Consider the following 17,740-nt stretch of genomic DNA (forward strand, 5'->3'; position numbering starts at 1 on the left):
AGTGATTCTGAGACTCCGATTTGTCACTTGGAAATGTCAACAAAAAAACAATGATTGCAAAGTTAAATAAACCATACAACTCCATGCACAAGGACAACTTTTAACAATGTCTACTGAATATTTAGCAAAAACACATTTATTTGAACAGTGCAGATGCAAAGTTTGTTAAAAGAATGATGGCACAAACAGCACTGTTGCTAGTAATTACATTAGAATTAAGTCACAATGGATTAGCTCGTTTCCATGAAACAGCTGTCTGTTAGCACTGTAAAAAAACACTACTGCCACCTTCTGGTTTGGAGTATTTTAACAAGGCTGAGTGGCTTCCCACTTCCAAGGTGTCTGCTGTGTGAACACAAAAGAGATTGACTGCCGACACTATCTATTCAGGGGTGCTAAGTACTTTGACAATCCTACCGGTGTCTGAGCATTTAGGTTACCACCATTCCCTTTAAGTTGAACGTGAGAGGGAAATTGTCTCCAAAGAATGACAAACTTGTAGGCCTACTTCGATAAGAATCCGGGACAATAACGGCATCAAATATTTCCTTGAGCAAGACGGAGCACGTAGCCTATGTGCCTATGTAGGGACTTGTTGGGGAACAATCAGTTTGGCAGAATTTACTTCAACCATTTCGAAGAACATTCTGAGAAACTGTTGAGACTGATAAAAGCCAGTGTGAATCATAAACATAGAACTTAACCCTAGAGCCAACCAATATCCAATTTTAGGATCCTATACCAATTTTTAAAGTGGAAATATTTGCAGAAAACCAATATCTGCAAATATTTGTATTATTATAGCAAAAAAAAAAATGCTTTCAATCAGAAAGCTGATTTCTTACATTTGAGGAAAGAACATTAACTTAAGCACCACATAACACTTTGAAGCACTAGAAAGGGACAATTTTTTAATAGAAGAAAACAGTTTAAGAACAAATTCTTATTTTACAACGATGGCCTACCCTGGCAAAACCCGGCCAATTGTGCGCCACAATATGTTACCCTAGCGAAAGGAGAATAAACTGCACTGATTCCAGCAAAAAATGTGCATAGGCACTGAAGCCTAAGCTCAACGACATGACACATTTTCAATGTATTGGTATTTAGTAGTGATGCAACGATATTACATTTTTGGCCGATACTGATATCTGATATTTTCCTTGCCAAAACAAACCCGATATCGATAGTGATAGCCAATATTAAAAAATTTAGCGACCTTAAGCATTCTAGTACAGTTAAATAGTTAACACTCACACACAGCTGTCTAAGGCACTGCATCTCTGTGCAAGAGGCGTCATTACAGTCCCTGGTTCAAATCCAGGCTGTATCACATCCGGGCGTGATTTGGAGTCCCATAGAGCGGCGCACAATTGTAAAATTCTATGAAGAACTGCCCCCCCCCCCCCCCCCCCCCCAAAGTGTTCTCTTCACATTTTTTCTATCAGTCCTTTCGGTGGATTAAATGTTGAGATACAAATAGATCCGTAAAAGGATAATATCAGCTGATAATGTCGGTCAACCGATAAATCGGTTTTTACACTACACTAGTTTTTACACTACACTAGTTTGACGACACACACCCCATGACACATATTTTTGCAGTGTAAAGAGGCAGATGTAGATTACAATCTCTTATTTCCGAACCACCGTAGGTAGTGTGGGACACATCTACACGACATACCCCCCTCTGAATGGTACAGGGCAATGGCTCTCCAAAGCCACATGTCCCTGCAAGAATTAGGCCTTTGTTGTTGAAAATTAAAAAAGGCATTTAAAAATGTCCACACATTTGTGAATCGTTTCATTAAATCAAGTGTTCAGCATTACGTGCGATATGATTTACATGAGAAGCTCCTGTATAGTTTGAATAGTTATTCTTATTTTGTTTGTCTATATACACTATGGTATTTATGGTGTGCTAATAGCTGCATACACACGAAGCAGAAATGTGGCTTTGGCCACACCGTCTGCAATAAAGCACATAAGATGTTTGTTTTTTTACCTATAGGCAAGCTATCAACCATCGCACATTATTCAAACGTTGTCAGTGGGAGGCAATTGGAATGTGAGAGATTTCACAATTGAATTGCGGTTAGAATATGCTATGTTATCAATGGGCTATCCAATTGAATGACGACAGTAGTCAGCACTATTGTCAGCTGGTCCCCACCACTAGGCTGGTGGTGACAAAGAAAACTCAGACACAAGTATGGCTGGTTATAAACCAGAGGGACATTCTAGTGCGCCGTTTTGTCACACAATAAACAACCTCAGCTGCATAAAATGGCCTCACAACACCAGGATCACATCAAACACTGTTTAAAATGTTCTACAAGGGAGGAGTTAGTAGGAAGATTTCCTGGTTCGAGCCAGCCAGACAAAATAAGTGAATGGAAGTTGTGAACTGAAAGTGACGCTTCCTTCTTCTCAGTGGTTTTCAGGCCCAGAGTGAAGGTTCTCTTTTCAAAAGCTGGCTGGCTGGGTAAATGACTCAGTTGAGAGGCCTAGGAAAGGAGCAGCAGCATGCTGGTGTTTTAAAAAGACTGGGAGCTGGAATGAACCGGAATGCTTCTCCAAGACCGGCCCAGCCCTCAATCGTTCTTTCCCTCTATCCACATCTGCTGCTCTGAAGTAAACCCCTGTGGCTCAGTGAGAGCAGAGGCCCCTTTCCAAGCCTACGCTCTCCTCCCTCCCACCCTCTCAGCAGGGACCGACTCAAAGAACATTATCAAAACATTAAAAAAAAGAGGAAGGTGAGAGGAAAAAAGCTGAAGCACTGGAGGAAAGGAAGAAAGAGGGGATCTGCCAGATCCCTCAGTGGCAGGCAATAAATCACACTCTGAAGCAACAAGACTCGAACCAGCCCAGAGCCCTCCTCAGCCCCTTAGCCTCCACAGGCCTTAGTTAGTCTCCACGCTTCCCAGCCCCTCTCCTTTCTCGCCAGCCAGCCTGCAGCCCTGATCACTCAGCTCACCAATCCCGTTCCCCAGCCCCTTCCCTCCCACACTTCTCCCTCCCAGCCTCAAGCACTCTCTCCCCCTTCCCGTGACAGAGACTTTTCTTCTCCTGGTGCTACATTAACACTTGCTCTGGGCTCAGCGCTGCCACTCAACCACAGTCATGCCCATTCACCACATGTCCCCTTCACATATGGCTCCTCGCTCACCCTGCAAGCCCCAGCTAAAGAATTTCACAATCGCACCACAAAGGACAGGAAATGGAAACCAGGCCACCAGAGCCTGTTGTATAGGTGAGCTGACAGATCTACACTAAGTCAGAGAGCCTGAATATACGCCACAGCATCTTTAAAGATGCATGTCTTTCTACTTACAAAGTCTTGTAGCCTCGAGTGACCATATAGAATTGTGTCGGTGTTGCCTGAAACAGCCCGGGTTGTTTTGGTTTAATAATAGGTAAATACATTTACATTTTTTTTTTTTAACATGACAAAAAAATGACATTTCAAAAGGTGTGATATGCAATCGCGTTGACTTGAGGCTTTTCCACAACACGAAGATGACTCTCGTCATCTTTTGTTAGCGGAATATCAACAAAAAAAACAGATTACAAAAGGTCAGAATGACAGATTTTCTTAGCCAGGCCAAAAAGAATCTCCCCAAAAATATACCCAATGCAAACAGACAGGCTTCCAGTTCAGATCTGGCCCATTTATTTAACGTGGATCAGTCAGTAGAAAATAGCATGACGGTAAAAAAATAATAATTGTGCCTACAGCAAAATTAAATATTTTCTCGATGCTGGCCAGGAGGAGTTTCAAAGAGGGGTTGTCCAGCAGTCCAACCACTGGGCTGGTACCAGGTGCTGCGCAGCACCACAATGCACTGGACCGGAGCCAAGCCCCATTGTCCTCCGGCCCTGGTTAGCATTCAGTGGGGCTATGTGAGCACTGCCACTTATTATCAAAGATATCATTGTAGTCCCACCATGCGAGTCCCCTTTCTCAGCTAGTGTTTGACGCTGGGACCGAAACAAAAAGGAAAAAATGTCAACTGACTTGCTTGGGCTTAATGTAAAGAAATAAACTGTCAAGGAAATGGCTCCCTTGCAAACGTTGGCGCGTAGGCTACACCAATCTGACGTTTAGTAAACATTGTAGTAAACCGTTTAGCAATCATCACTTCCTAACAAATCATAATTGGAAACTTCACAGGATGCAATCGTTCCATTCAGCGTGACCAAAAAGCATACAGCCAGGTAGGCAACATAAAAATAAAAAAAAAAGCAAAATGTAATTTACCCATTCTCTATGATGAAAGAAGAGGGACAAAAAAAAAACATGATTGTGACAATCGTGTGGACCCTTAATTTTGTAAATGTTAGGTTCTCTGCAATTACTGCGGCTTGAAAACACCTCTGCTTTTTTCCAACTCCAAGGCAACAGGTTTCCACAGGCCCTAATTGAAGGATGGATACGTAGAGATCTGTGACGCACATCTGCTAACCAAGTTAGCAATAAACTGGGCAGTAGTTCGAATGTCCAATCTTCTAAGAAGAGATAGGATAATACTAGACAAGAGATAGAATTGGCTAATACTTTGTAGATAGCCAAATGGATTGCCTCAGCAAATGCATCCAACACAACATAAAGATAACATAAATCAGGCATTGTTTGCTTTGGTCTCTTACATAGATGTTTTTGGGGATCTATTTGACGTGGGGAGAGAACAAATCTAATAAAGGTTAGGCATTGGAATCCATAACTTTTTATCTTATATGATTTCAATATGAGGCATCTACAATCTTGTGTGTGTCCTAGCTACAACACAACCATGTGCAACACAATACTACCCTGGAGCAGAGAGTGTAAATGGAACCATGAAGTGAGCCCAATGGGTTGAATTACTACTGTGGTTTGACCAAATGGCTTCCACACACAGATTCTCAAATGGTGAAGGAACAAAGTCTGAAATGTCACAAATGCAGTAATGCACAAGGTCCATCCAACACAAATGTGAAGTTCTGTGAATAAAATGCAATGTTATAACATCAGGGTAGAGTCTTTCAAGTGCTTTAAAAAAAAAAAGCATACCACTGAGGGACGATTGAAATGTAAGGGGTAGGGTATTTGCAAAGCAGCCGACCATGTGGATTTGCTTTGTGGGTTTAAAAGTATTTTCGATTAAATCCAACAAAGGGGTTTGTAAGGGCTATCTAAAACTCAGTGGTAATGTTAACAAGAGTTTAGTCTATGTGAAGGATGAACCAATCCACCACCTCTACAGCAAGATTACATGTCAGTTTGGCTGCCTGCAAACCTATCGTGGATTAGCTTTTGGTTTGGCATTTTGTTTCAGCAACTGATTGTTAACGCAGGAGAAAAGAGGGCCTATTCAAACAAAACCTGCAATGGGGTTTGTAGGGCATGTAAAAAAAAATGTATAAAGAGCTGGGATGATAACCGAAAATGATCGACAGACCAAATAAATATGTTTTCTAATATGTTTTTTGTTAATTGGACAATTGATAGATAAAATATTCAAAGCAGTAGTAGTAGTTTTAAGGTAAAACATAAATTACTATGGTGCACATTAATGTACCAACTTATCATTCAATTTATCGTTAGTGATAATTCAGTAAATGTATCATGATATGGATTTGTGTCTATATCACCCAGCTCAACATTTTACCCATGCAGTGTGAAATGTTTGAATTGTTTCTGTTTAGTTTTTTTGTTTACAATGTGAACATTGTTTTGAACTGTACAAATTACAACTGCATCCCAATACCAGGTCCCAGAAACCTTGTATTGGGGTTCGGTTGAAGAAGGCTCAGACTGTTTATCACTCACCTAGTTCATCACCAGAGTCAGCCTTGGAGGAGCCCGGGGCCACGGGTAAGGGTCTGGGGGGTCTCGGCTTGGGAGTAGGAGGAGAGATCCTCTTCTTCCCAATGAACTCCACATATGTCCCTGGAAAGTCTCCCTTTTCCTGAGTGGTTTCATTAAAGCCAGGCAGCCAGCCAATGTCCTCTGGCCTTTCCTCCAGGCCGTCGCTGTACCCTAGGGCCACCAGGGTCCCTTTGGTCACTGTTAAGATGTCCCCCACATGGAGGTCAATGTCCTCCTCTCGCTCCTTCTTGTAATCATAAAGTGCCCTGTACTGATATCCTTCTGCAGCCATCGTAGAGACTTTTCACAGGTGTTTCTTGTTGTTGTTGGTGGTATATATATTATTTTAAATCAACACGGCAGTGAATAACTTGTTCGGGCAGGTTAGAGTTCCACCAATTAGTTACTCCTCAGGTTTTCCGAGAATATATTAACGGAGCAAACAAAAAAAGCCAAAAAAGCTAAACACAACAATTAATGAACATTCTAGCCCTCAATAGTTCTTTGGGTGATTATTGTGTTTTAACTTGTCTTCAGGTCATTCTCAAAGCTTGGTTATCCACTGCACCCCTATGGTGCCTCCGGCAGTGTTTCCATGAGTATATATGGCCCTTGCAGCAGTGGCCTTGAGAAGGTACACCTGACCTGCAATACAGAACAGAAGAAGCCATTTGCAACACATTGCGTAAGACTTATGATCACATACATTTTAAAAATCTGTGGTGGCTACATGTACAAGAAAGGTACCAGCGAAATAGGGACAGTTCTAAATTGGTGGGGGGGGGGGGGGGGGGGGGGGTCCAAATTTTTTTTTGTGCTCTTGGGATGAATTGTGTGTATATGTATATGTATGTGTATATATATATATATATATATATATATTTATTGCTCAAAAAAATAAAGGGAACACTTAAACAACACAATGTAACTCCAAGTCAATCACACTTCTGTGAAATCAAACTGTCCACTTAGGAAGCAACACGGATTGACAATAAATTTCACATGCTGTTGTGCAAATGGAATAGACAAAAGGTGGAAATTATAGGCAATTAGCAAGACACCCCCAATAAAGGAGTGGTTCTGCAGGTGGTGACCACAGACCACTTCTCAGTTCCTATGCTTCCTGGCTGATGTTTTGGTCACTTTTGAATGCTGGCGGTGCTTTCACTCTAGTGGTAGCATGAGACGGAGTCTACAACCCACACAAGTGGCTCAGGTAGTGCAGCTCATCCAGGATGGCACATCAATGCGAGCTGTGGCAAGAAGGTTTGCTGTGTCTGTCAGCGTAGTGTCCAGAGCATGGAGGCGCTACCAGGAGACAGGCCAGTACATCAGGAGACGTGGAGGAGGCCGTAGGAGGGCAACAACCCAGCAGCAGGACCGCTACCTCCGCCTTTGTGCAAGGAGGAGCACTGCCAGAGCCCTGCAAAATGACCTCCAGCAGGCCACAAATGTGCATGTGTCAGCATATGGTCTCACAAGGGGTCTGAGGATCTCATCTCGGTACCTAATGGCAGTCAGGCTACCTCTGGCGAGCACAAATATTTGACATTGAGGACGTTTTTTTAATTTTTTTAGGACACCTCAAGTTGGACCCCCCACCCTGAGTAAAAACACATTTGGTGATGACATTTCACTTATGTTATAAAATACATCTTACCAAGACAAATATGATTCTTCATATTTGGAATCGCTCAGTTGGGACTTTAACATATTAACATTATATCCCAAAAGTTGCATTTCGTAACCTAATACATCCGATAATAAGCACAGAGCTCTGTTGACAGAGCGGTGCCATTTGTCGCAGCGACTTGAGGATTTTACAGGTTGTGGTGGTCGTCTGCAAAGTTGTCGCAAAAAGAGAAATTAACATGACACAAGTTTAATTAAATGTAAAAGCTTGCAGTACACTCAGTGCTCCTTTGACATTTCACAGAGATATGCTTGTTAATCACAATATAAAAAAAGCATATACTAAAATCAACATCCGTCTTACCTTTATATTTTTTATGTCCTCCAGATTTGAGAAGAAAGATAACTAGCTCAACGGTGAGACAAGCTGACAAAAATATATATTTTACAGATTTTTAACCCCTCTTCTTACGGCCTCCAATGATTTAGTCGCCCTAATCTTGGCAATCATACAAGGGTAAAAACTCCAATAACTTTTGGACAGATGATAGTGACATGAGGTTTGGACCATTGCTTTTCTTAGAAAAGTATCTACACAAGTAACATATTTTACTATTAGTCAAAAGATGCAGTTTTGATTGGACACCCTACATAGTGGCTTGTTCCACTAGTGCCAATGAGTAGTTCTGCTGAATAAACCCAAAACTCAAACAAGCAGTTGTTGAATAAGCACTAATTAAAACCTTTTTAGGTTAACATAATTTATGAGATGGAATGCTAACATATATAAATAAAAAAGTGCATTGATATACATTTGCTTATGCTGTTCATCCATGTTGAATGCCAATGAAATACTGTAGTGTTTAATGCAGTGGTTCCCAAACTGTGGTAATAGTAGAATGCACAAGGTGCAATTTCGAAATTGGGTAATGGATCAGCAGTTTTGCTTGTCATGTAAGTCATTGCAGAACTTAGAGAGCTAATTTACTAATGTTACAGTCCCCACTACAACAACAAAATACATAAACACGTAATATTGTCCTTGAAACATTTAAAATTGAAATACTCTACAATTCCATTCATTCCTATGGAGGACTGGTTTGTGCAACATTTGCCTATTATTCATTTCCAAATTCTTCAAGCTCTGTCAAATTGGTTGTTGATCATTTTTCAGGTCTTGTCATAGATTGTCAAGTAAATTTAAGTCAAAACTGTAACGCGACCACTCAGGCACATTCACGATCTTCTTAGTTAGCAACTCCAGGGTAGATTTGGCCTTCTTTTAGGTTACTGTTCCGCTGAAAGGTGAATTAATCTCCCAGTGCCTGATGGACAGCAGACAAACAGGTTTAACTCTTTTTATTTATTTATTTAACTAGGCAAGTCAGTTAAGAACAAATTCTTATTTACAATAACGGCCTACCCCGGCGCCCTATGGGACTCCCAATCTCGGCGGATGTGATACAGCCTGGATTCGAACCAGGGACTGTAGTGACGCCTCTTGCACTGAGATGCAGTGCCTTAGACCGTTGCGCCACTAAAACAAAATAAAAAATGTAAATATTTGTCACATGCGCCAAATACAACTGGTGTAGACTTTACCGTAACACGCACAAGAATGGAGCTATATACAGGGAGTACCTGTACCAGATCAAGGTAGGACGTATTGAGGTAGATATGTACATGAAGGCAGGGTAAAGTGACTACGCATCAGGATAGATAAGAGTAAAATAAAGAATAGAGTAGCAGCAACAAAAGTGTGTGTGTGTGCGCACGCGCTTTGGGATAGTATTCAGACCCCTTGACTTTTTCCTCATTGTTACATTACAGCCTTATTCTAAAACGGATTAAATCGCCCCCCCCTCCCCCCCCCCCCCCCCCTCAATCTACACACAATACCCCATAATGACAAAGCAAAAGAGGTTTAGATATTTTTGCAAAATATTCAAAATAAAACTGAAATATCACATTTACATAAGTATTCAGACCTTTTACTCAGTACTTTGTTGAAGCACTTTTCGCAGAGATTACATCCTCGAGTCTTCTTGGGTATGACGCTACAAGCTTGGCACACCTGTATTTAGGGAGTTTCTCCCATTCTTCTCTGCAGATCCTCAAGCTCTGTCAGGTTGGATGGGGAGTGTCGCTGCACAGCTATTTTCAGGTCTCTCCAGAAATGTTCGACCGGGTTCAAGTCCGGGCTCTGGCTGGGCCACTCGAAGAACATTGAGACTTGTCCCGAAGCCACTCCTGCGTTGTCTTGGCTGTGGGCTTGGGGTTGTTGTCCTGTTGGAAGGTGAACCGCCGCCCCAGTCTGAGGTGCTGAGCGTTCTGGAGCAGGATTTCATCAAGGATCTCTCTGTACTTTGCTCCGCCTCCCAGTCCCTGCCGCTGAAAAACATCCCGACAGCATGATGCTGCCACCACCATGCTTCACCGTAGAGATAGTGCCAGGTTTCCTCCAGATGTTTCCTCCAGAAGGTACTTCCACCCCCACAGAGGAACTCTGGAGCTCTGTCAGAGTGACCATTGGGTTCTTGGTCACCTCCCTGACTAAGGCCCTTCTCCCCCGATTGCTCAGTTTGGTGTCACAGCCAGCTCTAGGAAGAGTCTTGGCGGTTCCAAACTTCTTCCATTTAAGAATGATGGAGGCCACTGTGTTCTTGTGGACCTTCAATGCTGCAGACATTTTTTGGTACCCTTCCCCAGATCTGTGCCTCAACACAATCCTGTCTCAGAGCTGTACGGACAATTCCTTCGACCTCATGGCTTGGTTTTTGCTCCGTAATGCACTGTCAACTGTTGGACCTTAAATGGAAAGGCACACACCTGTCTAAATTAGAGGTCGACCGATTAATCGGAATGGCCGATTAAATCTGGGCCGATTTCAAGTTTTCATAACAATCGGAAATCGGTATTTTTGGGCGCCGATTTGCCGTTTTTTTTTTTTTTTTTTTTTTTACACCTTTATTTAATCATTATTTAACCTGTTTGGGCTGCAGGGGGAGTATTGAGTAGCCAGATAAAAGGTGCCCATTTCAAACGGCCTCGTACTCAATTCTTGCTCGTACAATATGCATATTATTATTACTATTGGATAGAAAACACTCTCTAGTTTCTAAAACCGTTTGAATTATATCTGTGAGTCAAACAGAACTCATTTGGCACAAACTTCCTAACCAGGAAGTGGAAAGTCTGAAATCGATGCTCTGTTCTACTTCCTGCCTATACATGGGCATGATACGTAAGAGTCTACGTGCACTCCATACACCTTCCCCTGGATGTCAAGAGGCGGTGAGAGAAGAAATTTCTTGTTTATCTTGGTCTGAGGTGGAATAAAAGCTCTTTGTATGACGTGACCGTCCATTTTCTGTTTTCTGGAGCGCGCGAAAGGGGACATGGATTTGCCTTCTGTTTAGCTGTCGTTATGGATGACTAATATCTCCGGCTATGATTTTATTTGATACATGTGACCATATCATCGTAAAGTATGTTTTTTCAATATAGTTTCATCAGATTATTGAACATTTTTCGGGAGTTTTGCCGTGTTCCGTTCTCTTCCGTTTGTTGACGATGGAGAGCTTTGTGCCACTTGGCAAGTGCGCGTGCTAAATCGAGAGGGAAAATGAACGTTCTAAATTCAAACAATGACTGTTCTTGACAAAGGACACCTTCTACAACATTCTGATGGAAGATCACCAAAAGTAAGAAACATTTTATGATGCTAATTCATATATCTGTCGTGCATGTGAATTAGTCGTGGGCGCCCAACTTTGGGGTACTCAGCTATACCGAAGCTGGATGTCGTAATGAAGTTATTTTTTAGAATTCTAACACTGCGATTTCATTAAGAACTAATGGATCTGTCATTTCCTATACAACATGTATTTTTTACTTATGTTTATGAATAGCTATTTGGTCAGAATATGTGTGTCAGAAAACGTGTCAGAAAAATATCGTTGCTGTTTAGACGTTGTGGAAAAAGTAGCTAAGTTAGCACAATGTGTAACCACTGATTTCAGCTCTAAATATGCACATTTTCGAACAAAACATAAGTGTATGTATAACCTGATGTTATAGGGCTGTCATCTGATGAAGAAAATCAAGGTTAGTCAAAAATGATATATCTTTTGCTTGTTTGTTACGATCGCTAACTTTTGCTACTGGGAAATTGCTTGTGTTTTTGGCTATTGTGGTAAGCTAATATAACGCTCTTGTGTTTTCGCTGTAAAACACTTGATAAATCGGAAATATTGTCTGGAATCACAAGATGCCTGTCTTTCAATTGCTGTACACTATGTATTTTTCAGAAATGTTTTATGATGAGTATTTAGTTATTTGGCGTTGGTGTCTGTAATTATTCTGTCTGCTTTCGGTGCAATTTCTGATTGTAGCTGCAATGTAAACTATGATTTATACCTGAAATATGCACATTTTTCTAACAAAACATATGCTATACAATAAATATGTTATCAGACTGTCATCTGATGAAGTTGTTTCTTGGTTAGTGGCTATTTATATCTTTATTTTGACGAATTTGTGATAGCTACTGATGGAGTAAAAAACTGGTGGAGTAAAAAAAGTGGTGTCTTTTGCTAACGTGGTTAGCTAATAGATTTACATAGTGTCTTCCCTGTAAAACATTTTAAAAAATCAGACATGTTGGCTGGATTCGCAAGATGTGTACCTTTCATATGCTGTATTGGACTTGTTAATGTGTGAAAGTTAAATATTTAAAAAAATATATCTTTTGAATTTCGCGCCCTGCACTTTGAGCTGGCTGTTGTCATAAGTGTACCGGTGTCGGGCTGCAGCCATAAGAAGTTAACTAGGCAAGTCAGTTAAGAACACAGTCTTATTTTCAATGACGGCCTAGGAACGTTCTGCCTCGTTCAGGGGCAGAACGACAGATTTTTAACCTTGACAGCTCGGGGGATCCAATCTTGCAACCTTACAGTTAACTAGTCCAATGCTCTAACACTGATTACATTGCACTCCACGAGGAGCCTGCCTGTGCCGCGAATGCAGTAAGCTAAGGTAAATTGCTAGCTAGCATTAAACTTATCTTATAAAAACAATCAATCAATGACTGTCATTGCTCCAATGTGTACTTAACCATAAACATCAATGCCTTTCTTAAAATCAATACACAAGTATATATTTTTAAACCTGCATATTTAGCTAAAAGAAATCCAGGTTAGCAGGCAATATTAACCAGGTGAAATTGTGTCATTTCTCTTGCGTTCATTGCACGCAGAGTCAGGGTATATGCAACAGTTTGGGCCGCCTGGCTCTTTGCGAACTAATTTGCCAGAATTTTACGTAATTATACATAACATTGAAGGTTGTGCAATGTAACAGGAATATTTAGACTCATGGATGCCACCCGTTAAATACGGAACGGAATAAACGTTTTGTTTTCGAGTTGATAGTTTCCGGATTAGTCAAAGGTATATGGTTTAGAGAGAAATAGTCAACGAGTTATAATTCCTGTAATAACTTGTGGCTGAACTTGAAAGGGGTTTCTTTGTTATTTTACCGTTCATGTCTTCCATAGAGAATGTCTTGATCTACTTCAAATAAGGTCTGTTTCGTGCAGGCTTAAACCGCCTCGACGTTTTGATACCTGTGTAAATCTCACTAGGATAAGGTAACGTTTGTCAACATATTTTCATAAATCCACTCTACAAAAAAATGTATCTTCGCTTATATTTAGCCAATATTGATCAGAGTTACCTTGTCCTATGGATATCTACACAGTTATAAAATTGGCATGGTGGTGTAAGCCTACACAAAACACAGACCTTATTTTAAGTGAATCTAAAAATATCCTATGGAATAAATGAAGGAACCCGCTTTTCAGATTTTGCTAGAAGGTGTCATGGCAATTATGACTCGCACTTTGGTCGTCAATTCTTACCATGCCCATTATTAAAATAGGATTTCCTGCATATAGAAATGACAGTTTTTGTTTTCAACATTCATCACAGGTAACTTACTCTATTTTTATTCAAACAGTTGAGAGTATTTGTCTCCTAAGCAGACTCTTCAGTATCATTGTCACTTGAGCTGTGTGTGTGTATTTATGTATTATATTACGTTAAAATAAGTGTTCATTGTTCATTCAGTATTGTTGCAATTGTCATTATTACAAAAATGTGTGTGTGTGTAGGATATATATATATATATATATATAAAAACATTTTTATTTTTTATAAAATCGGCATCTGCTTTTTTTGTCCTCCAATAATCGATATCGGTATCGGCGTTGAAAAATCATAATCGGTCGACCTCTAGTCTAAATCATGTCCAATCAATTGAATTTACCACAGGTGGACTCCAATAAAGTTGTAGAGGATGATCAATGGAAACAGGATGCACCTGAGCTCAATTTCAAATCTCATAGCAAAAGGGTCTGAATATTTATGTAAATAAGGTATCTGTTAATTGATATACATTTGCAAAAATGTCAAAACTTTTTTTGGTTTGTAATTATGGGGTATTGTGTGTAGATTGATGAGGAAAATGTATTATTGAAATAAATTTTAGAATAAGGCTGTAACGTAATGTGGAAAAAGGAAAGTGGTCTGAATGCTTTCCAAATGCACTGTATGTGTGTTTGTGTTGTGTCGTTATTCGTGTGTGTGTGTATGCAGGTTATATGAATGTGTGTGGGTTGCCTGTGCATAGCTCGATACTGTTTATTTTTTTATACTGAAAAACCCCAGTCCTTAACGACAACAAGCATACCCATAACATGATGCAGCCACCACTATGCTTGAAAATATGGAGAGTGGTACTCAGTAATGTGTTGTATTTGCCCAAAACATAACACTTTGTATTCAGGACAAAAAGCCACATTTTTTGCAGTATTACTTTTGTAATTTATTGCAAACAGGATGCATGATTTGGAATATTTTATTCTGGACAAGATTCCTTCTTTTCACTGTCAATTAGGTTAGTATTGTGGAGTAACTACAGTTGTTGATCCATCCTCAGTTCTCCCATCACAGTCTTTCAACTCTAACCGTTTCAAAGCCACCATTGGCCTCATGTGGTTTCCTTCCTCTCCGGCAACTGAGTTAGGAATGACGCCTGTATCTTAGTTGTGACTGGGTGTATCGATACACCATCCAAAGTGTAATTAATAACTTCACCATGTTCAAAGGGATATACAACATCTGCTTCTTTTATTTTTACCCATCTACCAATAGGTGCCCTTTGTGAGGCATTGGAAAACCTCCCTGGTCTTTGTGGTTGAATCTGTGTTCACTGCCTGACCGAGGGACCTTACAGATAATTGTATGTTGGGGTACAGAGATGAGGTTGTCATTCAAAAATAATGTTGAACACTTGCACACTGAGTGAGTCCATGCAACTTAATAAGACATGTTTTACTCCTGAACTTATTTAGGCTTTCCATAACAAAGGGTTTGAATACTTATTGACTCAATACATTAAACATTTTAATTTTTTATTCATTTGTAAAAAAATAAATAATCAAAGAACATAATTCCACTTTGACATTATGGGATATTGTGTGTCTAGGCTAGTGACACAAATCTCAATTTAATCCATTTGAAATTCAGGCTGTAACATTACAACATTTGGAAATAGTCAAGGGGTGTGAATACTTTCTGAAGGCACTGTATATCAGTGCTTCCAACTTGTTTGGCTGATCCCTCCTTGTGACCCTGTTGGATTCATGTCCAACCGTGTCACAGGTGTGATCAGCAAATTGTGAAAAATGTACTACTTCAATTTGCCCATGCTGTCAGACGCTATAATGGCACAGCTACAAAGATGAGTCCTCTATCTATCTCTATAGTATACAGTAACCTCTCCCATCTTCTAGAATGAGAATGTTTTTGTTGATGTTTAGTGTCTTCTCACTTTTGTTTATTTCCCTTGCTTTGCTCATGTAAACATAAAGTCCCTCTGAATTGAATAGCTACAGTGGGTAACTAACGTCAACTAGTGGCTTGGTAGTTTACCAGAGACAATTGGCTTTAGGTTTAACTCAAATTACGCCTGAAATGTTGACAGCTAGTTAATTGGTAGCTAAATTAACATTTACTAGGTTGAAAAGCTTTCACCCAAGTCTAACTTTGTCATGCTTGATAATGACTTTAACGTTTGGCATGAATAACAACATTTCATTGAATTATCAATATACTGAGGACGATCAATCGAAGTCCAGCAGTGCAGTGGTCGGCTTGTCCCTGTCGTCGCGAGCAAGTAAAATTGGGTAACAAATTCCGTTGAAATCAAACGTGTACTACTTTATTTAATAAGCAATATGACGTTATATGGCATGACAAAAAATTCACAGACGTCTTTAACTACAAGTAAAACTATGAGATAGCCAGTATGCTAACGTGGCATGTAATGCTAACTAGCTACTGTGCTAACGTGTTAGCCTAGCTAACGAGCTACTGTACATACATAATAAAAGCGCACAACTCACTTGCATGAAGGGGGCCCAGGTTGAATAGAATGAATCCTCCTCTCTTTCCGTGTGGACACACTACTCCACTCTGATACCAAACATAGAACGTTAGCCACACAAAGACAACACCAAAAGCCTCTGAGAGTAGCTATAACGTTTTCGAACAAATTAGTCCAGGACTTAAAAAGTGGGTTTTAATCTTATTTGCTACGCTCGTACTCTGTCAACAGACAGGACGATTCCGCTCGAGCGAATGCATTGGTTTAAGTTTCAACTAGGGGCATGGCAGTGGACTGTCGGGGTCACTCGTTCACTGGCACGTCAATCCAAATACGTCATCATAAGAGTAGCTATACCCTGCCCTCTCCGGGTAGCGTGTCAAGAGCTTGGAGTGTGATTGGTTATTGAGACTACACGCGAGCAGCACACACATGAAACACCCATAAGATAATTAAGTAACTTCCACATGCGAACAGGTTAACATTTCTACTATCGTGTAGCCTATAGGCCCATGACACTATAGAAACAAATGAATAAAAATAGCTGGTAATGTTTATTTTCAGGTTATTTGGCTTTATGGGTTTTAAAAGCTTACAAAGCGATGATTAGTTTTCACATAGGCTGTTTTTACACATGCAACCTAATTCTGACCTATTATCCACTAATTGGTATTTTGACCAATCATACCAGATCTTTTCACATCAGATCTTTTCAGAGATGATCTGATTGATCAAATTAGTGGGAAAAAAAGATCAGAATTGCACTGCCTGTGTAAACACAGCTCTAGAGGCTATTTAATTGATTCCAGACACAGAAGAGGACAAGCTACATTATGGTAGGAAAACCACTCCCATTGTAGCCGAAGCATAGGAGTGCCAAAGAGGTCTATGGAAACTAAGTTTCAGAACTCTGTGCAGTGCTGTGAAGCACATGTTAGGACTTTACAATTTGCATATTTACCACATATATATTTTTGTTTATTAATTTATTTATCTAAATCCTATTGAGATCAAATATATTTTACTTCGGAGACCTGTCCCAAGAAGAACTATCTACATGCAAACTACCACAACCGGCTGTGATTGGGAGTCCCATAGGGCGGCACACAATTGGCCCAGCGTCGTCTGGGTTTGGCCGGTATAGGCCGTCTTTGTAAATAAGAATTTGTTCTTAACTGACTTGCCTAGCTAAATAAAGGTTAAAAAAAAAATTGTATATATTTTTAAAAACAAAGGGAAACCCAGCCGCGAGTTGCCCAATGATGTGAACCTACCAGAGGAGCTAAATACCTTCTATGGTCTGAGCTAAATGCATTCCATGCTCGCTTCGAGGCAAGCAACACTGAACCATGCATATGAGAAAACCAGTTGTTCCGGACGACTGTGTGAAACCACAGCCGATGTGAGTAAGACCTTTAAACAGGTTAACATTCACACACAGATTACCAAGAAGCAAACTCAAAGCATGCACTGACAGCGGGCAAGTATCTTCACTGACACTTTCAACTATTCCCGTACCCAGTCTGTAATACCTACATGCTTAAAGCAGACCACCATAGTCGCTGTGCCCAAGAACACCAAGGTAACCTGTCTAAATGACTATCGCTCCGTAGCACTCACATCTGTAGCCATGAAATGCTTTGAAAGGCTGGTCAGAGCTTACATCAACACCATCATCCCAGACACCTTGCGCCCAGTCCAATTCGCATACTGCCCCAACAAACTCTATTGCACTCTACACTGCTCTCTCCCATCTGGACAAGAGGAGCACCTATGTGAGAATGCTGTTCATCGACTACAGCTCATTGT

General features: G+C 40.4%; 1 protein-coding gene across 3 annotated transcripts in view; it reads right to left on the reverse strand.

Moving 5' to 3' along the window:
* Positions 1 to 16,191, reverse strand: part of LOC120025946 (phosphatidylinositol 3-kinase regulatory subunit alpha) — a 61,724-nt gene extending 45,533 nt beyond the window's left edge. The window contains exons 1-2 of one of the 3 annotated variants that reach the window (XM_038970687.1): positions 15,951 to 16,191; positions 5,813 to 6,496 (exon numbers count right to left, since the gene is read on the reverse strand). In XM_038970687.1, the coding sequence (XP_038826615.1) occupies positions 5,813 to 6,143 (331 nt within the window). In that variant the 5' untranslated portion in view covers positions 6,144 to 6,496; positions 15,951 to 16,191. Of the gene's footprint in view, positions 1 to 5,812; positions 6,600 to 7,054; positions 7,071 to 15,950 lie in introns of those variants that run through there. The other 2 variants (XM_038970689.1, XM_038970688.1) reach the window with 2 other exon arrangements.
* Positions 16,192 to 17,740: the final 1,549 nt, after the last annotated feature.

Source organism: Salvelinus namaycush, chromosome 31, assembly GCF_016432855.1.
Source record: "Salvelinus namaycush isolate Seneca chromosome 31, SaNama_1.0, whole genome shotgun sequence".
NCBI lineage: Eukaryota > Metazoa > Chordata > Actinopteri > Salmoniformes > Salmonidae > Salvelinus > Salvelinus namaycush.